A 24,016-nucleotide genomic window follows, 5' to 3' on the forward strand; every position below is an offset into this window, starting at 1 on the left:
GGTATATGCTCAATCTCTTACCATTTATCCAGCTGTGTTACTATCTCTGAATTTTAAGTTTCTTGTATGCTTTAGATAACAGTCCTTTATGAGACGTGTCATTTACAAATACTTTCTCCCAACTTATAGCTTCTCTTTTTATTCTCTTGACAGTGTCTTTTACAGTGCAGAAATTTTTAATTTTAATGAAGAAAGTTATTGATTCTTTCTTCCATGGATCATGTCTTCAGTATCATATATTAAAAGTCATCATCAAGCCAGGCATGGTGGTACATGCCTGTAATCCTAGCACTCAGGAGGCTGAGGCAAGAAAATTGCCATGAGTTCAAGGCCAGCCTGGGCTACATGGTGAATTCAAAGCCAGCTTCAACTACATATCAAGATCCTGTCTCAAAAAAAAAAAAAAAAAAGTTATCATCAAACTGAAGCTCAGCTATGTTTTCTCCTGTGTACCTTCTAGGAGTTTTACTGTTTTATGTTTTACCTTCAGGTCATGGACCGTTGCCTTCTGAGCCACTTTTCACGAACAGTGTGAGGTCTACATCTAGTCTCCTCCCAGTGTTACAGCACCATTTGTTCCAGACATTTTTCCCCCATCCACCCCGTGAATGGGCTCTGCTCCACCAGCCACCTCAGCTGACTGTGTCTGGAGGGTCTATTTCTGGCTCTTTGTTCTGTCCCATGGTTCCATCTACGTCCTGCCACAGAACATTACCTGGATGCTACTCTGCACTGGCCCAGTGGGAGGGCAGTATCAGTCCTCCAACTTCTTTCTTCTAAGGACACATGGGCCTCTCTGGGTCTCTTGCTTGCCCATAAAAGTTTTAGAATCTGTTGCCAAAGGTGACTTGCTGGAATTTTGACTGAGACTGCATGGAACCTGTAGATCAAGTTGAGAAGTGCTGACAGTTCCATGGTATTGTGTCTTCCTATCCATGAACATGAAATGTCTCTACAAGAACTTGTATTCTGGGGGCTGGGGATTTAGCTCAGCGGCAAAAGCACCTGCCTGGCAAGCGCAAGGTCGTGAGTTCGGTTCCCGGTACCGGAGAAAAACCAAAAAACAAAAAAAAAAAAAAAAAAAAAAAAAAAAGAACTTGTATTCTGGCTGGGCATGGAGCTCACTAAACAATGCCTGCCTGGCAAGTGCAAGGTCTTGAGTTCGATTCCCAGTACCAAGAAAAGAACTTATATCTTGACTTTTTTATCAGAGTTTTATAATTTTCCTCATACAGACCAGGTACATATTGTATCTAAATTCTTTTTGGTGCTAACATAAAAGGTATTGCTTTTTGACTTTAAGCCCCAGCTGTGCACTACTGGTGCACAGGAAAGCAGCTAAACTTGACCTAACTTTGTGTGTTGTAACCTCAATCACCACCCCACAGCCTGAAGCACATGTTAGCACATGTGCAAGTTCTTTGTCGATTCTCTGGGATTTTCTGCATAAGTAGTTGTGTCATCTGTGAAGAGAAAGCTTTACTTCAACCTCCCCAGGTTGCATGTTTTTTACTTCCTCTTCCTGCCTGCCTCAGCAGGGACTTAAGAATGAAGGCGAACAGGAGAGGTGGTAAGAGGAGCCATCCTTGCCTTGTTCCTAATCTTAGCAAGCAAGATTTTAGGTTCTTATTTAATTCTAAGATGGAAATATTTGACAAGGAATAGGAAATTAGCTTCTCTATCACAACAAAAAGAAAATCTGCTGCATAAGCAGCGCAGCCATGTGCACTCCATAGCTGTGCACATCTCTGGGGAGGCCACCATCACTCAGCGGGAACTAACCTGCGACTCTCAGGCCCAGGGTGACTCTACCACACTCCAGAGGGCAATGTGAGGCTACAGACCAGGACAGAATCTTAGAAGGAGGTTCAACCAGATCCTGGAGTACTGCAGCTCCTCTCAAGTGAGGATTTAAAGGCAGATGGATGTTGTAGTCCCAGCCTGAAATCCACCATGTAAGTAACTCCATCCTCTGGGAGCTGCTGGCTCCCACCTGCAGGTCTCAACTGGCAACTTCCACCCTGCTCTAGACCAACCTGAGCACCAGAAACCCTGGTCACAGAGCATAGCCACCCCACAGGCTGACAAGTCTAAGCCAAGGCTGCTAAGCAGGGTAGGCTGTTGTCCTGGCCTTTGATAAGGTACCCTCCTCTGACCATAGCTAATGCTGCCACCACCCCTTGGCTCCAGCCCACAGGTCCATGGCCATGACAGGTCAGAGTCCTGACAAGCACAGAAGGAGCACATCTATCCATATTAAGAGGTGCTGTAGGATGGGTTGGGGCAAGGGTCGTTGCACAGAGGATTTGATGGCGGCTTGGGGGCCAGCACACCTGGGAGTAATCAGGTGGCACCTCGTGCCAACACCGTCTCCACCTAAGCATTCCAGCCCTGACAAAAGCAGGCAGTATGTGCTCCCTCCCAGTGAGGAGAGGCACAGAGGCCACGCTTGAGGGTTCCACAAGATCCCAGCAGTGCACTCTGCATTCCAGCTGTCCCCAAGGATGCACAGCAACACAAGTAAGGCCTGTGAGCTGGTAAGACAAGAAAGTGGCCTCCTGTGCTCAGATCTATCCCAGGGTTACAGTTTCAGTCTAAATGTTGAAGACTTAAAAGCAGACTGTACCATGTGACTTTTTCCTTTGTGTATGGTGTTTTGTCACAATACCTTTTAAATTTTAACACAGTCAGATTTATTACTTTGTCTTCTATGGCCTCCAAAGTGTTGCAGTCTACTCAGGAAGACCTCTCTGAAATAGGAAAAAATAACTTCATGTTTAAAAATAAAGCAGAGGGGCTGGAGATTTAGCTCAGCGGCACAGCGCCTGCCTGGCAAGCGCAAGGTCGTGAGTTTGATTCCCGGTACTGGAAAAAAAAACCAAAAAAAATAAAAAATAAAGCAGAGATCAGAAAAATTCATGTTCTAGGTCTGATGCATCCATCCTCAGGTGGAGCCTCTCCCATGTGCTGGGTTCTGTGAGGACACCTGGGTTCTCCAGCCCTAACCCTGCCCACTGCTCAGACCCTGGGGTGCCTGCCACTAGCCAGGAGGTCACAGCTATGTTTCCAAAGGCTCCAAGGCCCTCAGCTCCTGGTCTGAAGCACCTGATTACTCCCTGACCTACCCATAACCCACACATGACCCAAAGCTGGAAGCAACCCAGAGGCCCCTTCCTCACCCCCCATCTCAGGCCACAGAGTCTTCCACAAAGATCCCCACCCAACAAACACACCAGACGACTGGTACCCAGATGGGGACAAAGGGTAACCCCAGCAGCTGCTTGAGAAGCCCCATGTCATGTCTTGACCTGAAGCCCTCAGAAGGACTTTAGGGGAAGAAGGAGCAGACGCCTCTCCCCACTACAGAAAGAGGACCACAGCATGGAGGTTGGCTGATGCTTCAATGTCCTAGTGGACAGCAGCAGAGCCAAGAGCACCAGAGGCCAGGGCAGAGACATTTAGTGACAGGGACCTCTCTGACACAGCTATAGGATGGAAGAAAAGAAAGGCATTAGATTTGGCCACCTAAAAAATGATAAGCCTTATCTGGTTTATACTTCCCTTCAAAAGAAGGGAAGTGGAAACCACAGGTGACAGCCATCCCTGAGTCCCTGCAGGAGGGAAGGTCCCCAGCAGCAGAAACCCAGAGCAGAGGTGTGGTGTTGGGACCTGGCCACCGGAGGGTAGATGGCACAGGAGGCCACTGCAGCTCTCTGCAGCCAGGGAGGGTAATGAAGTGGCCTTGGGACATGCTGGCACCCAGGTCCTCTCCTCTGGAACCATGGTACAATCAGCCACTCTGAATATGACTGCATTTGGAAATGAAGTTTGTTCCAGTGCTTGAATAAAAGGGGGAGTATCACATTTTATCCACTTCCACATCCCTTAACAATAAAAGCTTATTTAAAAGTCCATGAATATGTAAATGCCATCTTAAATATGGAAATGAGAACCATGCAAAGCAATGGTCTGGGTGTGAAGTACTGATGGCACTTGCCCTGCAGAGGAGAAAGCGGGAGCTGGCTGAGTCCTGGCCACCCTGACTTCTGGAACAACAGAGCTGGACCCACCAGGAGGGTTATACTGTCCACTCACTGCATGAAGGGCTGACACTGGCCCACAGCCAGCTCTGTCCTGGCAGGGCTCATAGCCAGCCAGGGCCTCTACCTACTGGCTCACCTAAACAGGCATCTTCAGGTGCGGCATGGCTCTGCCTGTGAGGCACAATGGCTGCCTTCCAGCACAGGCAAGATGCTCAGCAGTACTCAGCTCTCTTGGGAATGGAGGGGGTCACAGGCATGATCCTTACCCAGCAATAGGACAGCTGCAGCCGAAACGTGAGGGCACCTCAACCCAGGCCTGGGCTGCACTAGAGGAGACTGCTACTCTATAGGACCACAGTGCTCCCAAGCAAGCAGCACAGGTTCCAGGAATCACGTCCACTGGCCGCTGCCCTCTGCACCTCACTGGCTCTGACCAAGAAAGAACTAAGAAGGGAGGGTGGGCATGTGACAGATGCTCACTTACCTCCAGGACTTGCTGCTATCTCCATGCCTCTGCCTTTAACTGACCACACCATTTCTAGGCTTGCTATAAACATGCTGCTGGGGAGGGCTCAGGAGAGGAGAACGAAAGTGTCTCCAAGTGCTGTCGGCACCATCTCATGTCCAAATCCAGCACTGCAGCAGGTGCCAGCACCCTCCAGGGCTGCACCATGTAGGCAACCTGAGGAAGATCCAACTCCACCAGATAGCTGTCTACAGGGGCAGAGCTGACAGGCTCTCCTGTGCTACAATAGTCTCAGGCAAGAAAAGACAGTGCTGAGAACCAAAAGCACAGGCAGACTTGAGCCAATGGTCCAGGAATCCCCAAGGTGTGCTGGAACCAGAGGTATGGCTACATCACACAGGGTGAAAAGCCCGCTGCTTTTGTCCCCTCCAGTAATATGGCTCCAGGTGTGGGTATGTGAGTACTGGGGCCCCAAAACATGTGTGGTGCCACCCAGCAGGCAAAGAGGGTAGGCTGCTGGGTCCCCAGCACCTAAACCTGCAGCACAGGTCAAGTGAATTTCCTAAGTGCCCATGCTAACAAGACTGAGAAAGTGGCCTGGATGCTAAGCTCCAGAAGGACCTGGTACCATGCTGAGTAACTATGCTCTAACCCCAGCCCCAGAATGCACTTCAGAAAGACAGTGCACCAAGACCTGCTGGTGAAGCCTCCCCCAAGCCCAGAGCCAGGTCCTTGGGCAGGGCACCACTGTGCCCCAGTGCATTCTGCACGCCAGATCAACCTGAGGTGGGCAGCAGATAGACACAGCAGCCAGGGTTTGGGGGGTTCCTGGGAGGTGGACTTGGCATCAGCCCAGGGATAAGGGCTGAGGACAGGAGCAGGACCAACAAGGACCACAGCAGGTTCTCTCTACTGCCAGCTGGAGCACCCAGCCTCTCAGAAGCTCCTGACCTCACCACCACAGCCATGAGGCAATAGCCCAGTGTCTCCTTCCTGCCTGCACATGATCAGAGCCCCAGCCCGACCAGCTAGAGCGCTGGCCATCCGGAGAAGACCATGGCAAGGCTGTTAGCCCCCTTGAGCTCCCACACAGGACAGTGTGGGCCTGTCCCACCTTGTGCAGCACCCTCATACCTCACAAGCACATCACTACTGCTAAGGGACAGATCAGAGCTCAGGCTTACCTTGTGCTCTGTGTAAATTGCTCACTTTTGATATCCTTTGTCTGCTGCCTCATCTTCCCCCCAGATTCTGGCCCAAGTACTATAAGATGTAACTCAATAGCCACATCCTCTTGGAAATGTTCCCTGGCCTACTCTGTAGCCAAAACATAAGCCACACACATCTGTGCCACTGAACAAATACACTTCATGCTGTCCATGCATGCACAAGTGTGTACCAGGCATCCGTGCATCTCATGTCCTGGATCCTCCCTGAGGACAGTACATCTCATCTTTCTCCTCCCCATGGGACTCTAGGTTGCCGTAGTCAGTGACCACCTCCTCAAGGTTGGCAGACACAGACCAAGGCAGAGCAGCTTTCCCAGTACCATTTGAAGGGAAACTGTGACTCCCCACTAGCAAGAAAGGCACATCCTCTAGTGGGATGCTGAGCTGACAGTTTTAACCTGTTCATCTGCCGCAGGCTAGAGCAAGCAGGCTAGGGGTAGCTGAGAGATACAGATCGGACAAGAGCCAAGATGGGCCATGCCAAGCCAGCTGCATGCACTACCTCAGCAACTTCAGCTGCTACACACCTGGCCAAAGCTGAGACAGAAGGGCAGGGGGAGGAATGCAAGGGAAGTGTGAGGAGCCAAAATGAGGAGAGATGGAAAACCCCATAGGCCATGGACCCCTCAACTTGTGAGTCCACAGGCCCCATAGAGCCAACACCATCCCCATTCAGGGAGCCAAGTGGGACATCAGGGTAGTGAAAATGTTCACTTACTTAACAGATACCCCTGGGCAAGGTGCAGGCACCAGCACAGAGACAAAAGTCTCTGCATGTCCACTGAGTTCATTGTAATTAGAGAAACACACAATATAAATACAAATAAGCAAAGAAACAAACATACCCGACAAATGCAGTGAAGCCAGGAAGGAGGAAGGTGCACCTGGCTTTCTTTCACAGTGGGCAGGAAGGACCCAAGCAAGCTGACATCTGAACAGAGGCCCCACGGAGGTCAGCAAGGGCAGAAGCCCCAACAGACTCAGCATGTTCCAGAACAGGTGGGTACTGACAGTCAGGAAAGCAGAAGGGACAAGCAGGCGAGGTCAGAGGTCAGAGGACCGTGGCATGGCAGGCATGTTGTGGCTGTAGCACTCACAAGTGAGAGCGAAGTGACCAAAGAGGTCTCCCCTGTGTTGTGGCCCAAGAGACAAGCTGAGAGCAGAGTGCCCTAGGAGGAGGGCAGAGCTGCGGGTCAGTGCAGGAGTCCCTTGGGGGTCTGGAACACATCAGTGTGTCCAGGTAGGGACTCCGAGGTCCTGAGGGCTCCTGAGACAAGGAGCCTGGGGATGGGCTGAGGTGCAAAGTGTACAACAACCCCACCCCCAGACTTACATTTTAAGGATTCCCTCAGACAGAAGCAGGGAAGGCGAGTGGCAGAGCAGGCAAGGGTAGAAAAGAGTGGCTGCAAGCCAGCATGGTGCAACACAGCTATAAGCCCAGCACTTAGGAGGCTGAGGCAGGAAGCTCGCTGCAAGTTTGAGGCCAGCCTGGGCTATACAGTGAGTTTAAGACCTGTCTAAACTGCATAGCGAGATCTTGTCTCAAAACCAGAAAAACAAAAAGTGATGGATGGGATGGGTATCAGAAATACAAGGGTAACTGTGTTCTTGACCACTGCACAGAAGCAAGAAGCTAGAGGGGCAGACAGATGGCTACACCTCCCAGACTCCACCAGGAGTGCAGCACACAGGAAGCACAGGGACATCAGCATGACCAAGTCAGTGGGAAGGAAATCTGGGTCTATTGGAGTCATTTCCTTCCCACATTCTGGAGACAGGGAGCTCAGGCTTTACCAGGTGCTCCCCTAGGCCTGCACAGCAGCTCTGTGGGGATCATTACACAGGGATACACAATAGTACCCTCCCCCTCACCTCCACGGCACTCAACCTGGCCTGCTCCACAGATGACAGGCACAGAGCTAATAGCAAATGGGCCTGCTGCATCCCTGAAACATGCACTGTAGGGGCCGCCACCAAGGACAGATGCAGACAACCCATCAGACGGGGCTGGCTCAACACCTTCTGTCAAAGTCCACTTATATCAAGTAGAACCAAAAGCCAAAGGGACATGGCAAGGCCTTGTCTACAGCCCTGACAACTCCAGGGACCAGCTGATGTGTAGATCAGAGTTTGTAGATGGAACAAGCAGGAGACCTTGTAGGGGACCCAGCTGTGGGAAGCTGTCCAGACCAGCTCAGGGCCAGCCAGGTCACTGCTCACTCTTTCCTCTGCCCACCAAATCTGCCATAGCAAATTCCACCATCTCCACCTTTGACACATACCCATAACCCAACCCCTGACCATCGCCACTGGCTTCACACACACAGGACTAGCTGCTCACCTGTGGCGCCCACTGAGGCGTCCCCAGGGCTGTGCCCCAAGCACCCCCAGAAGTGATTCTTGCCAGTTCCTCAGACAGTGATGATAACATCAAAAACGATCACAGTTACTGGCTAACAACTTGCCAACAGTGCCAGGCACCTGCCTGTACCCTTTACAGAGCCAAGTGCCATCATCACCACCATCCTGACAGGTGAGACATGGAGACAGGGATTTTAAAAATTGTCTGAGAACAAAGTCTCCTTGGAGGTGGAACCAGGATTCAAGCACAGGGAGCTTGTGCACAAAGCCAGCAGTCACTGCTTACCACCACTGCCCATGCCACAGGCTGCACAGATGCAGGTCCCAACATCATGAATCTTAACGCCTGTCACTGGCCTTGCTGGCATCTGGGTAGCTCAGGAGCGCTGTAACTCACACAGACAGCGGCTGACACAGGTGACAAGGCCTCATTATATCCAAGCAGGTCTGAGAGGATGACTAACTGCTTTGGACAACAGTGGGAGAAGAGCCACTCTTAGAATCACTACTGTGATGCTGATATTAACTCCCTCTCAGGAGGTGAAGCAGCAACCAAGTGCATGGCAGTCTCTGCTAGACGAGACGAGGTGACGACCTCCTCTCACCCGTTCACTGAACAAGAACGCATCTCCTCCGTGCACTGCCTGGGCCTGAGCCCCGAGAAAGGTGGCCCTGCCAGACTCCATGGAGTACAGAAGACCAGGACTGCAAGTGCTGCAAGGCTGGTCTCCTGACAGCTCCAGCCCCAGCTCTCTGCCCAGAAGCAGGGGCTATGACTATGCATCAGAGCAGCCAGGGTGAGCACAACTCTGGTATGACCAGGGAGCCCTTGAAGGCTGACCAGACACAGGGTTCATCAGTCCAAAGAGCCAGGCCTGCCAGCTGGCGTGGCCCAGACAGGTGGCAGTCAAGGGCTCCCATCCTCACCTCCCTGGGCGGCTTCTCTCCCCTGGTTCTAAGCGGCTGTACCTTAAATCAAACAGGCTGCACAGCACAGAGAACACAGGATTCACGGACCCTGTCTCCACTAAAGGAGACAAGTGATGAAAGTGATAGTAGCCAAGCCACATGTTCCTCAGGACCTGACCTCCACCCTTGTCTTAGTGACTCTCCACTGCTGGGATAAAATACTCAACACCCACAAGTAAAGAAGGAAAAGTTTATTTGGCTCACAGTTTGTAGAGGTCTCAGTCCATAGTCAGCTCGCTCCAATGCAGGGTGGTGTGGCAGAGGGATACAGCAGAGGAGGCTTGCTATTGACATGACAGTGGCCAGCAGCAGCCATCAAGGGAGGGGGTGGGATATATACCATTCCAGGTCACACCCACAGTGACCAACCTCTTTCACCAGGCTTCACCTCCCAACATCACACCTAGCTACAAACCCGTCAGTAGACTGATCCAGTATCACACACCTATGAGTCAGTTATCTCCCAAAAGCCCCCTATAAATGTATGAAGCTTGGAAAAGGGAACATCTAGAGCCATAACAACCCTCAAACTGTGGAGACAGAGAGGTCTGAATCCCAGTCTGCGTCTACTGCTTCCTGGCAGGTCAACCAAGGCCTTGGATGCTCTGCTGCCCAGCAGGGAGTGACAACCAGGCCTATCTCAGGGCCTGCTAGGCTCCCATCAGACACAGTGGGAGACCCTGTCCTTTGTCCCACGGAAGGTGGGTGGTAGAGCAGGCAAGTGTGCAAAAGGGACATTATCACACTCAGAACCAAAAGCAAGGCCTGGGGAGCAGAAAGGGTGAGGCTACCTGCACGGGTGTCAGATTGCAGCTGGAAGTCAGGCAGCTTTGGGGATAGGCACTGTTACAGAGAGACTCTCTCTCCATTTCAAGATAAGGAAAAGCACCTGAGTAAATGACACAAAGCACCATGTCCTTCTTCTCTACTAAAGGGACTATGTCTCCCATCACCTGCCATTTGGAAGGGCTCAGGAAGTTTCCAATCTCTCAAGTGCCAGCCCATGATCAAAAGGAAGCACCAGTCCAACCACTGGGCTTCTGGACTCCAGCCCAAACGGGCCCAAAAGCATTAAGAAAGACCATTTCCAGCTGTGTATGGTAATGCAAGCCTATAATCCCAGCCATTCAAGAGGCTAAGGCAGGAGAATCACAAAGTTTAAGCCTAAACTGGACAGCTTAGCAAGAACCTATCTCAAAATAAATGATTTTTTAAAAGGGTAGGGGTAATAGCTCAGTGGTGTAACACTTGCCTGCGAATTGTGAAGCTCTGGGTTTGACCTATAGTACCACAAAAAAAGACAATTTCAGTCCAACATGGAATCGAGAACCATGCTTAACCAAGTAACACAGGGTAAAATAGCTCAATGGCAGAAAGTACTTTCTCCTTATGGCCCTTAGGAAGCATCTCCCCTCACTCAGAATCCTGCCTGTGGAAAGTAGCAATCAGCTGGACATGGGCCAGAGCTACTGCAGTAACCACCGAGAGACCACAGAAACCAGGCTACAGAACACAGGGGAAATGCCAAGGAGGAGGCTGATCCATGCAACTCATTCTCTGGTTTCTGCCTTCGTGGGTGGCAGACACCACATTACGGATACGGTGAGCAGGAAGACACAGGCATTCTGCCCATCACATGGGCAAAGCGGGGAACTGTGACACCCACGTGAGGAAGTTTGAGACCAGTGCTGTCTCTGCTGCTCAGGGAGGAGCTATACCCTAGGGGATACACCCCCTCATCCTTTTAAAACAGGTAACCCCAACCCCTGGACCAGTTACAAACCAGGCAGGTAGAAAAACTGTCTTCCATGAAACCAGTCTCTGGTGCCAAAAAGGTTGGGCACTGCTGCTCTGAAGGCCAACTTCTTAGACACATGGACACCACTGCAGAATTCACCCTCAGAATTCAGTGTTCAAGGACCTTGGTGCAGAAAGTCTACCATATCTTTGTTTAAAACAGCAAAATACCATCGAAGAAAAGCACCAGGCAACGGGCTTGTGAAGTACAGGGCAGCTGTGCAACAGCACACAAACACTTCCAGGATGACAGGGGCCAGCCATCAGTAGAGAAGATGGCACCAACCGCTAAGCCCACAGGACAAGACCACCTGTGTGACAGGGTCACAGGACAGCTCATTAGGGACTACAGAACACCCCACAGAAAGAAGCATGGTGGTCCTAAGCTCACAGGTGGGACTTCTGAAAGGTGAGGGGATCATGGGGGCGCTAGGCTCATTAGTGAATGCACTGATGAGTTCATGGATGAATATGCTGCTAGGAGGTAGGGCCCAGGCCATGACCTGGAAGGCTATCTTCTTGTCCCCAGCTCCTCCCCTCTTTTCTCTTTCTCTCTGCTTCCCAGCACCATGGGTTGAGCCATTTCCCCTCACCATGCCCTTCTACCATGCCGTTTCCGCCCTGGAGTCAGTAGATTGTGGACTGAACCCTCTAAAAGTGTGGGACAAAAAAAAACCTCCTTTGAGGTGTGGTGCTGGATACTTTGTCCCACTGATGGAAAGTAATTAAAACACGTGCTTCATCTGCACAAAAGTATCAAGCACCCACCAGCCACTCCCACAGAATACCCTGGAACTTGCCTTTCACCGAAGGTAGCTGCATGGACTCTCAGAGGAGCCCAGGGGTCCTGAAAGGTGGGCCTAGTGTCACAGATCACCCATGCACAGGCAGCTCCCTGAGACTCCATTCAAAACTGACCCAAAAGAAAAAGGCTGGTTCAGTCCAATCTTGCAGCCACAAGCTGAGCTGCAGAGCAGCCCCTCCCTTGTGGCTCTCAGGTTAGAGACTAGGGTTGCCAGTACAGGTCAAAGCAGATAAATGCAGAAAATGCCTCACTGTTTAGGGGAAGAAAGATGCAGACGAGGTTCTTTTCCATTGATAGCTCATTCTCTTTCATAGTCAAAGTAAAATGAAGAGGATCACCCAGCAAAATGTTAAAGCTTTAATTCCAAATCACTTTTCATGCCCGTTTCATCTGACAGTGGCTTTGAAAGCAAAAGGCAATCTTTATCATTTGAGCTTTATAAAGTAAATTGATGTGATTATGTCCAACACAACCAGCTGCTTCTAAAATCCGATTTTCAAAGTGACATCAGCCCCCAAAATAAGAAACCCTTCCTTCTGGCTATTAATAAATTATTAAAATGCTCTCTCCATGGGAGGATGAGCCTGCAGCTTGATAACCAACAGCAAACAGGCTGGCTCCAGAAGCGCCTCAGAGACCAGCCCATCCAGCCATGTCACTGGCACACGGCCTCTCCCTGTGGCCCTGCTCGCCTCCAGAGACCAAGCCACACAGCAGTCCCCCACCACAGGTGACTCAAGCATGAATCAGACTACCTGAAGCTTATCACTGCAACCCCATCTGCTCTGTCAATAACTGCTCTGGGGCAGGCAAGTACATGGCCCTGTTTTAGGGAAGACCTTTGGGTGGCGGGGGATCCTAGAAGATGTTTCCTTGTTGCAGAAAAGAACCCTCTCCATTCTGCCTGTGGACATGACACCTAAGCCTGGGCAGCACCATGAAAGCATGGGAGAAACCAGTCTGAGCAGTCAGCTGAGGGGCAAGCAGACAAGAGGTTAGGCTCATAAAGAGAGCACAAACTTGTGTCCGTGTTCCTGGTGGAATCTTTAACATCTCCCAGGTGACAGAAGTGCCTTTTGTCATGCATAATGAGCTCCTTTAGAGCGTACCTGGTTTGTGCTAACAAGGTGGCCTAGGACAGGTCCCTGCAGAGCTCACAATGGGGGCTGGTCACCATAACACCCAAGTTCACAGAGGGTAGGAACTCTCAGCCTTACTTACCAAACCGGGGGCTGGAGACTGGATTGTGAAAATCCCTAAACAAGACTCTGGAGCGGCAGGTTGAAGATCACAGGGAGGGCTAGACGAGGCCCACATGGACAAGGCAAGAAGCACTATGCCCTCATCGCTGTGCACCCTCCCATTTAGCCCCTCCTGAGTCAGATCTTTCACAACATATCAGGAATCGTAAGTCACCTGCCTGGGTACAGGACGTCATCAGATTTGACAAGGGATACATGGGGTGTCTTGAATTTGGAGTTGGAAAAAACTGTGGGTATCCTGAGGATCTGATACTTGGTACTGGCATCCAAGAGGGGCTGGTCTTGAGGGACTGAGCCCTGGCACCTGCTCATGCCAGGCAGTGTCAGAATTGTTTTTTTTTGTTTGTTTGTTTGTTTGTTTTTGTTTTTTTGGTTTTTCTCCGGTACCGGGAACCGAACTCACGACCTTGCGCTTGCCAGGCAGGCGCTTTGCCGCTGAGCTAAATCCCCAGCCCCCAGTGTCAGAATTGAATTGAACAAAATCCTAAGATATCCAAAGGGTGTCAGAGCTGGAGAAGACAAGGTGGAAAAGATACCACACATGCAGTGTCAAGAAGAAACCCTGACACCATACCCTGGAAAAGCCTTGCCATTGACCCTCTCAGGTAAGCTGAGGACACAGCTCAAGCCAGCTGGGTGAGGTGCCTGTCACACACATCAAGGGCATCAGGAGGCTGAACACTCTCTGCAGGCCTTCATGAGGACACAAGTTGGCACATATACCTGCACCCCCAGGGTTGAGTTGCTACACTTGATGAACGCCACAGGCTGTTGCAAAGATAGGAACACTCCAGATTCTGACAGAACACTAGCCAGCAAGCTAATCACTAACGACCCAGCGGTGACTCAGCACACAGTGTCACAATTACCACGGTGCCTAAGCTGAGTCTTACCACAACACAGCAGGAATACTGAGCAATGTCCCTCCCCAACCACCAGCTCCCACCATCTTGACAAAGGCAGACCCCAGGGCCATTCCCAAGGAGTACAGTTTTCACATGTGTGAGTCCCAGGGGTCCTCAGCATGCAGTGCTAGGAAGTAGGGCCTAGTGGAAGGTTCACAGGTCATGGAGGATACTGTCCCCAGAAGGGACAGAGGCAACTATCAGGCCCCTTGGTTAGCACTTGTGAGAGCTGCTGTGAAAAGAAGACACTCGGTCCCTCCCTTTCCCTAGGTGCCAACAAGCCCTGCCACCTGCCACAAGCTCCTCACCAGAGCCAAGTACATGTTGGCACTGTGCCCTTCAATCTCCAAAACGATGAGCTAAAAAAAACCTCTTTTCTTTAAAAAGTACTCGGCCTCAGGTACTTCACTATAGCAATGAAAAGCAGACTAATACATTGCATGGTCCAGGAAGGCACCAGTCTGCCCTATCCTAAGTGCCCTGAGTAAGTGTGTGCCCATAAGCACTCGGCCAGCCTACCTGCTGGTAATGGCGCTGTTCTTCTCCTTCAGGGCCAGCTCTCGCTGTTGCAGCTCAACAATGAATCTGGAAAGGTCTTCAGGGGTCCTGTGGGATAAAGAAGACACGCTCAGTTCTAGCTGTGCCAGGAGCAAACTTAGGCCTGCACACAATATACAGGCCCAGGACCCACACCAGCCACTGATGATTCAGACTAGGATGGGTCCACTCTGTGAGTACTTGCCACAGCCTGAGTCCAACTGCAGCCTGGCACCAGGCATGTAACATGGGCTATCTGCTCTCAGAAGCCTTCACTTTATCCCGCTGGTAAAAACAGGGATGACACATAACATACAGTGTCACTGTGCCAAGGAAATGATAGGTGCAAAACACCACCTAGTGCCTAGCACCAAGACCACACTTGGCAGGACCTAGCTCCTCTCCTCACTTCCCCAACAGCATGTGCGGCAACAGAGGGCAGAGCAGGAACGCAATTCCTCACACACATGCCGCTCCCTAGCATTGAAAACTGTTCCACTAGCACTCAGCAGCCCTGATCTTCACTGGTTCCATCCTTCGCTGAGGAAGGTGAAACTGACAGACACTGCACAGCTGCACAAAGTCCTAGCTATCCATGGACACAGTGAGACCCAACACAGTCCACATCTTGTCACCAGCACTGCAGCAGAGCACACAGCCAGGATTTCTTGAGACTTTACAGTGGACATTCCCAGACACTAATGTGGGTGCAGGGCCCGAGGACGCACTGACTCTCCTCACCACCCATCAGCACGGGAGCACAGTAGTGCACAGAGACAGGCGTGGGCCATGTGTGTCAACAGCCCAGAGCTGCTACTGATTCCCTGAACAGCTGACACGGCTTCCTGCACTGGTCCTGAAGGCTGTGCCTCCAGCTGCTCCCTACAAGCAGGCTGCCACACTGAGCCACCAGGCAAGTGTTGCTGGCCCCCACACCCCATTTGCTCTTGCACTGTTACTGTCAGCGTGCAAGACACTGTTCAAGAGGGAACACTAACTCTGGGATTCACCCCAAATCTATCTCAGAGGGCACATCCATGTCAGAGTTGAGATTAGTGGTGGGAATCAGGGGATCTTCATGTATGTCATGCGCACTTCTTACAATGGAAATTCATATATTACATGTAGAAAGCAGAAAATAAAAGAAAAAAAAATTAAAGAAAAAATACAAAAACACAGCAAGCTAGCAGGGTGAGAAAGGTGCCCAAGTGCCCAACTAAGGAGCAGGAAGCTTGGTGGGAGGAGGCACCTGCCACACATGCTCATTCTGGCACACGCCTGGGCACTGGATGCAGGGCAAAGGACATGTACGAAGGGAGGAGCCCCGGAGTCCAGGAGCCTGGCTTAATCCTTCAGGGAGAGGTGCAGAGCTCAGGCTCCTGCTGCCCATCCTGAGCTGCACATGGGAAGGAGAGCCCTGGTGAGCTGCAGAATCAGGGCAGATCAGCGTGCAGCCACAGCCTTCCCTACATCTCCAACCAGAGACCAGAGGCCCACATCTTCCAAATGGCAGGAGAAGTGTTTGTTTTCCAGAAGCCTCCTGACCTGTGTGTGGTTAAAGCTACTCAGAGATGCTTACCCAGGGCACTCTGGGGATTAGCTAAGTGCTTGTAACTAGAAGGAGTCATGCCAAGTGCCATCACGGCCTAAAAATAACACCAACAGTCCATTCTGAAACTTAAATTTCACTACTACAAAGTGAGAGGCATTCGGGGCCTCGGGAGCCTCCAACACAGAAATGACAGGAAAGTGACAGTTCCAACTGCAGCCCAAGCTGTGACAGCTGCTGTAGAAAACTCTGGCTTCAGCTGCAAAGGCTTTCACATTCTAACTGGGGGCTTTCAGGGAAAAAGGCTTTTTGTTCCATCTGCAGCTGAATTTTGACTCAAACTCAGCTGTGTGCAGAATAGCAGCGGGTTGTGGGGATCAAGCCCACCGATTTATTTCTGAGGCAGAGGCAGTTCCAGCCCAGCCACAGCTATTTTGAGGTTCTAATAGCAGATACCATGGCTCTTGTCAGCCCTAAGTGCCAGTTTCACCAAGCCTGAAAGACACCAGATCTAGGGGATACCAGGGTCTAAAATGAATGAGACAGCGACAGCCATACCAGCAGTTAACAGAAGCCTGGCACTCTCTTCCAGGGAGCTGTTTGTTCCAGAGAACAGCAACTCCAGGGCCTCCAGCTCCAGTCCAAACTACTGGGGCTGAGATTCAGCCAGGGCCTGACTGGGAGGGGGACACAACGATGGGCTTTTCGACTTTGCCAAAAGGACACTGTGACAGGAAGAGAAAACATCAGATAGGAAGGAGAGTGACAGGCACTCACAGGACAAGCCACAGGGCAGCCCCGACACTTCCAGTGCCAACACACAGGTGTGTTAGGAGGGTGATACAGCCTGTGTGCAGTGCCCAGGGCAGGGAAAAAGTGGCTGCTGCCTTCTTGGAGAGAAGGGACTAAGTCCACATTGCACATAAACCTCACCTTTCACCCGCTGGAAGGGCTCCCTGGGAAGGCTGGGCCGGCTGTCCCCAACTCTGAGGCTACCAGGAGGGACGTCAGATTTTCCAGTCCTGAGGCCATGGCCACCAGGCTTCGGAGGACTTGTGAGGGGTATAAAGCCACCTTACCATCAGGGCTCCAGCTGCTCTGTGACTTCCGAGCCACAGAGTAGGCAATGCATGCATTAGTTTTTTGTCACTTTTTGTTGCTATGACCAAAATCCCCAACATGTACAACTTAAAGGAAGAGAGATTTATTTTGGTTCAGTTTCAGAGGCTTCAATCCATGGCTTCAATCTAGCTGGCTCCAAGTATGAGGGAAGAAAGTTGCTCAACTCATGGCTGCCAGGAAGCAGAGAAAATGGGAAAAAGCCAAAGAAGGAGCAAGGGACCAAGCCCAGTCCCCCGCCCCCGTGTCACACCCCCATATGTGCTTTACTAACCTCTTAGGCATCCCTCAAGCCAATCAAATGGACAATGCAGATTAACCATGACAATGCAACTCACACATCTCCCACAAAGCTGCTCATTTCCTTTCTTTTCCTAGGGAGCAGAAACAGACTAATGCTGCCTCTGGCAGAGGACCTGCCACGCCTCTCTCAGGCCACACAGGTCAGCAGCCCCATAGCAGCAAAGCTCCAACAGGCCCCCATCAAGGGCCATCACACAGACAGCCTGCCGAGGACAGGATGAGAAGGCAGATGCTTTTCAGATTTACTACCTTGTAAAAGCCCTCAGCTGCAGCCACATTCCTACCACAGGTCCATTGCACAATCTCTTCCAGAATGTCCTGTCCCCCACATCTGCAGTGGCTCCCTGCCTCGCCCATCTTGAGTTGTGTGCTTTCAGATGGACCTGCCCTGATCTCCTGTTTAAAAAGTAACCTTCCCATCAGCCAGACTCACTCTCCACACCACCCATCCTGCATTCCTCCCCTTCACAGCATAAATCTCACCCTTACAGGCTACCTGCCACCTATTAAAATAGCCACCATCTTTCTCCATAAATTGCAATGAAAGCTCCATAAAGGCTGCATACATTTTATATTTTGTTCTGTTTTTTCCCCCCTGGCACGATCATAGGCTTCAAAAATTATGAGTCAAAGGAAGGAATAACCACGCTATCTTTCTAGAACACTATAAGCCAGCTGGATCTGAACTCAGTCCATTGAGTCACAAACTCTGTGTTCCTGGTGACCTAAATTACAGTCCATTCATACAACGGAACCTGAACAAAATCAAGAGAAAAGAACATGGAATCTTTTTATATATTAATATGAAAGAGCTCCAAAAATACATGCTAAATAAAAATACAAGAAGCAGAATGTGGGTATACTATGCTATTTGTATAAAAGAAAAACTGTATTCCAGTATTGGCTTGTATGTGCATTAAAGACACCTGAAAGATAAGAAAGAAAGTAAGAGTGGCTTCCTGGGGGGCAGGAGAAGAAGGGCTTGCAGGGTTTAGCTCTCTGGATACCTTTAGAATTGTTAACTACTCTGTGCCAAGGAAATACAATAGCTCTTTAATAAAAACAATTGCTTGAAGTTGGTACTGCAACCTTATACTGCAGAACCAGGTATTATAAAAAAATTTTATAAAAAGAAAATTATTCCCATGACAAATTAATGCACAAAAATCTAGCTATATATAACCACTCATAACAAAAAAGTCAAATCATTGCTAAATGATGTTCAGCTATGTATGACACAAATAATTTGCCTTGTAAATGGGGCAATAAACATGGGTGAAAGGATTCCTGTCTGATATAAACAAGACTGCCAAATGATGACGCCAGTAGCTGGTTAAGAGGGGAGTCACACGATACGTGTCTCTCAAACATTTCAACAAAAAACAATAAAAATACACAATTATCTCTCAAGTTGCAAATTTCTTCTTTAAACATAAGTCCACTAATTGCACCTAAATTTAAAGGAGCTTCATTTTAGACATTTTGCATAAATCACACCCACAACACATAATTTGTGATTTCTAGCTTTGTTTCTTTAAAGTGGACACCGCCAACCACCCTACACTTTACACCCTTCCTCTCAATCTTTTACAGTCAATTTGCTTCATTCACCACCAACTTCTCAGCAATTTTCCTTTGAGTCTTTCCAAAGCATTTAACCTTGTTTTCACAGAAACACCATTTTTGTTATACACTTATTTTGCATTAGATTCAATAACATTTAATTAAATTACGTGACCACGGGAGCATATGCAACTGGCACTGCAGTCGCAGGTCAAGGAGGGACCAGCACCCTGGGGAGAAGGCCAGGGGAGCAAGCCCAGTGGAACAACTCACCCAACACCGGGAGCTTGCCCTGGGGTTGCTGGGGAGATGGAGTGGACCGAAGAAGAGTCCACATCTTCAAGGGCACTGTTCTTGTTCTTAACCTAGGGAAGGGTATCTAGATGTATGCTTTAAAGACATGCTTTTCCACTTATAGGACATTTCAAGCTGCTAAAATATTAAGAATAATCTACTAGTATGAGATTCACAGTGCTGCAGGATCTGTAAGAACTTTCCAGAGCAAGACTGGTGTACTGATCACTCGGCCCTTCAATGCTGCCATGCTATTTCCCACAGAATGCGGTCCAAGTACCTCATGGGTTCAGAGGGCAAGAATGCAGCCACAGGTCATGGTCTCATTTCCAAAAGAAGGCTCTACAAACTGTCAGGAGCACGAGGGCAGGTTGCAGAGTTAGCACCTTAAATTTGAAAGTGGGGCAGACCAGTGCTCAGATTCTAATTCCGCTCACTATTATCTACTCGACCTCAAACAAATCAGCTAACCTCTCCGAACCTCAACCGCCTCCTTGGAAAACAGGGAAGTCATGATAAGACTGACAACAAGGATCAACAACGGGAACTGCAGTCTACATTATTATTCATCAGTGGCAGTACCCCAGGAGCTACCACTTAGATGACACTCATACCAAGCACAACCACCAGTCTCCAGCACAAACTCACTGGAACAAGACCTATAGAAAATAATTATTTGGCCTGTCAAGTGAACTGCTACATAAACACCATGTGTTTTCAGAAATAAGCTTTTATCTGTCCCCGGCTGTGTTCCAAAAAAGGTGCAGGTGACAATGAACATCTCCAGGCACTGCCACAAAGCATGCTGACTGATGGAAAGAAAGCAAAGAGGCAGGAGGTGCAGGCTCAGCAGGACTCTGCCCTGCCGTCAGCCAGGCTCAAGCTCAGCTTCCTGGACTATGAAACAGGGATGGTGCCGCCCAACTTGATAACCACTAATTAAGGGCACTGAGCCAACAGTGGACCTTTGAGATGGTTCTTGATGCTGCTGGCCGTCTGCAGTGCCCAAATCCTTTGCCAATCATGTGGCCACTGAGAGGGGGCAGGCCTACCAATGCCTGGGTCAAACAAAAGGACAAGGGCAACTCTACTGGATAACACAGTGAGAGGCAGGAAAGGCAGGTGGGTTACAGGAAAGATGTAAATCCCTTACTCAAACCAAAAAAGCACCCAACTTGTGGAAGACAAGTGAATGGGACACCTGATTCAACAGCAGCCATGCGGAGACTCACAGAATAGTGTCTCTGAGGTTTCTGCTCCTCCACACATCTAGCCAAGCACTACTCCAGCCCAGTTCAGCCCCAGGCAGGTCTTATGGAGGCCATGCAGATAAAACACATGTTGCCCTCCACCCTGGGCTTTACTACTTCTTGGGGCAGACAGACAGTGCAACAGACCTAACCACAGCTGCAGTATGTCCCCAAATGAGCAGTTATGAGCACAGCAGGGGAAGGGGACAGAGTGATGGGAGTGAGACAGCCACTTCGAAGGCTGGGCAGGAAAGGGTCTCTGAAGTGGCAACACCTGAATATAAACCAAGTGAAATGAAGTAAGTAACATGAATTTGGGAGGAAGAATTTACAGAAAGTTCCACGGCAAGTAAAACGAAGCCGAAGCTGCTGGGGTGACTGGGAGAATTCTCTAACATCCAGAGGGATCAAAAACACCTTGATGGGTGCCGCTCACACCAGCCAGCCCTTGCAGTATGCAGATACACACACACTAGCACAGCTCAAGGAACATCGGAGCCATCACAAGGCTCACAGTAATGTTCTGGCCAAAAGACTACCACCCACTCCAGGTAGCTCAGGGAGGGTGCTGCCTAGAAAAGAAAAGCCAGGCCAGAGATCTGGCCACTGCTGTGCCCACCTGGGCCCCTAGGCTCCTGCTTCCCACATTTGCAGAGTGGGAGGGGCAGAGCCTGCTCAGCAAGAGGCAATGAGGGGCCAGCTGGGAGCTGGGGAAGAGTAAATCTGCCTCACGATGAGCCCACCACAAGCAGCCCTGGCACAAAAATGACAAAAACGTGGACTGTGTTTCCGCAGGACAGGAACAGGGCAGGAAAACAGGAGCTCTGTTAGGTGGAAACTCCCATCCCTAAGAAGCAAATTAACAGACTTCTGGGTTGGTCTGCTTGGGCAAAGGGCAAGGAGACAGCAGGCCTCTGGGATCTACAGGGGGCTTGCAATGACAGAGCTGCAAGGCCCGCTGCCTTGACGCAGCCATTATTTGGTGGCTCTTCTGCTGAGGACCAGCCGCCTGCCTCCAGCCTAATAAAGTCCCAATCTCACTCAGCTGTCCACATGTCGGCAACGTGGCTTAACTGCTTCAGGGAAACAAGTTACATGGGTCCCCAGGCACATGTAAATAAAATGAAGAAATTTCAAATTTACAGTTGCTGCCTTCCAATTCTTTCTCCCAGCTCAGGCAGGATTAAAAGGACTTCAAAGCAGCCTGGGTTCCAATTAAGCCAGTGTGACCACCCCAGGGATGCTGGAATATTCCTCTGATTAACAAGAAGCACTCTTTGAACTGTTTGTGCTTTAAAAAAAAAAAAGAAGCTCTCAGAACCTCTCAAACAAATGCTGTAATTTCTCTCCTGCTTCCCTCACTCTTTGGAAAAGTTGATCCTCTGAATGCTTTAAACATTCGAAAAGCAGCTGGATAATGGCTCCAAACACAACTTTGGTGAGCAGCTCAGTGCTGGTGCAGGCATGCAGAGCCTGGGAGCGACAGACCGCACAGGGCAGGCAGGCTTCCAGGAGAGCACGGCCAGCCCAAGGCCACACCACACGCATCACCTCATGCAGGAGGGCAACCTGAGCAGTCCAGCTGAGAGGGTCTGGACTGAACACTGGCTCCTCGCCTGCACCCTTAGCCCCAGAAACCCCAGTGATGGGAGAACCAGGAGAAACTGCCTGTGGGCCAGCAAAAGCTGGCCCCAGAGAACAGTGCAACACCTACCTGGACTGTGAGCTCTTTAGAAAGTACCTGTCTAGACACCACCAGGGATGCTAGAGTTGGAGGAACAGGCAGACGCCTCTCTTCACGGCACAAGCAGGCACAGCTCACACAGTGGAGAGCCCAGGTGAGCTCAGAATGTAAAACCACCCACCGTAGACAGCAATACCCAAGGCCAGGAGTGTGGAGGACAAGACAGTACTATCTCTCCAGGGGTAACAGGTATGCTGCTGCAAGTGGACTTGGAAGCCAGTTGGGGGAAACCAACTAACACTGCGACTTCAAGGATCCAGGTTGTCGGGGCTGGGGATTTAGCTCAGCGGCAAAAGCGCCTGCCTGGCAAGCGCAAGGTCATGAGTTCGGTTCCTGGTACCGGAGAAAAACCAAAAAAAAAAAAAAAAAAAAAAAGGATCCAGGTTGTCATTGCTGACTGCTCCATGCTTGACAGGACTTCTACTGTCAAACATTAGAGAAACCCTCCTATAATAAATGTAGCACTCCCAGACACACCTGCCCTACCTACCAGGATTTCTTCCAGCAGAGAAGCACCAGATTGTAGAGAAAAGAACAGTGAATTAAAAATCAAGCAAGTCTGTCTTCTAGGGAAATAATCAAAGGCAATGTGTGAACAAAGGACTTAGTGGATACAGAAACTCAGAGAGGAGCCATCATTAGTGAAATGCTCTCTTTGAACTCGCTCAGCAACAAAGGGGGAGAAAAGGTCTCAGAACTCTGGGAAAGCAATAGCCATGTACACAGAGACCTGGGTTGTGGCCCCAGGCTTGTCCCCGGCTTGCTGTGTGTCCCTGGGCTAGTTACTTGACCTTTCTGAACATTGGTTTATCCATCCTTAAGTAAGATGAACAGACTATAAGGCCTCATTCTGATTTGCAGTTCTCTTTCAAACACAAAAACTGCCTAAGAATCTGTTCCCTCTGGTTATGTGAATGATGTGCAAGAACAAAAACTGTGTGAAGACATGAAGCAAGACTCTAGGTGGAGGGTGCAGTGTGGGCAAAGTCCTTGAGGCAGAGCCCTGTGAGGGGCCCTAGAAAGGGAGAGCAAGACCACCAGCCTGCAGCAGGAAGAGGCAGACTGCACAGGGCAGCCCTGGAGCCATGGGGAAGGCACTGGGTTTTACTCTAGTGTGACAAAGAGCTTTGTCTGCTTGTGTATGTATGTGTGTACTCACCCCTTGCACTAAGCTATATCCCCAGCCCTTCCTTGTCTTACTTTATTTTGACATAGGGGCCGACAAAGTTGCCCAGGCTGGGTTTAAACACATGTGATCCTCTTGCCTTAGCCCCCCATTAGTGCTGTGATTACAGGTGTGTGGTTCATACAACGAGCTTCAGGGTGGCCACCACAGACATGGGGCTGCTTCAACCTACAGGCAAACTCTAAGCTGTGCTCCTGAGGGGATGCACAACCAGGTTCATCCTCTGATGTTTACAACAGACACACACCTTAAAATACCCTGTGGCAGGCAAGGAGGCCAGCTGAGGCAAGAAGAGTCCAGGCAGCTGCAAGGACAGAGGAAGACTTCACCTGGAGACTAACTGGGTCCAGCAGAGCCTCATATCTACCTCATCATCCCAGAATCCCAGAGGATCCCTAAGTGCTAGGTGCAGGGTAGGCTGGAAAATGCAGTGCAGAAACAAGAGTGACAAGGTGGCCACTGCCTAGAAAGGACACTTAAGTACAACAGAGGTGGCTGGAAGCAGTGTGGCCTGGGAAGGCTGAGGGACAGAATCAACAAGACCCAGCAAGGCGTGCAAGAAGCAGATATGCTCAGGGCGATAGCAGCAGAAGCACAGGCGACAGAGGCAGAACAACTTCCAAGGTCACACTGG

General features: G+C 50.1%; 1 protein-coding gene across 7 annotated transcripts in view; it reads right to left on the bottom strand.

Annotated features, from left to right (window-relative positions):
* Window positions 1–24,016, bottom strand: part of Mad1l1 (MAD1 mitotic arrest deficient-like 1 (yeast)) — a 331,751-nt gene that overhangs the window by 262,167 nt on the left and 45,568 nt on the right. For 6 of the 7 annotated variants that reach the window (XM_013521213.1, XM_005397818.2, XM_005397819.2 and 3 more), the window contains exon 10: window positions 14,357–14,443. In XM_013521213.1, coding sequence (XP_013376667.1) covers window positions 14,357–14,443 — 87 coding nt within the window. Of the gene's footprint in view, window positions 1–14,356; window positions 14,444–16,856; window positions 16,997–24,016 lie in introns of those variants that run through there. The other variant, XM_013521217.1, reaches the window with a different exon arrangement.

This window comes from Chinchilla lanigera, unplaced genomic scaffold (assembly GCF_000276665.1).
Source record: "Chinchilla lanigera isolate Chin_1 unplaced genomic scaffold, ChiLan1.0 scaffold00059, whole genome shotgun sequence".
NCBI lineage: Eukaryota > Metazoa > Chordata > Mammalia > Rodentia > Chinchillidae > Chinchilla > Chinchilla lanigera.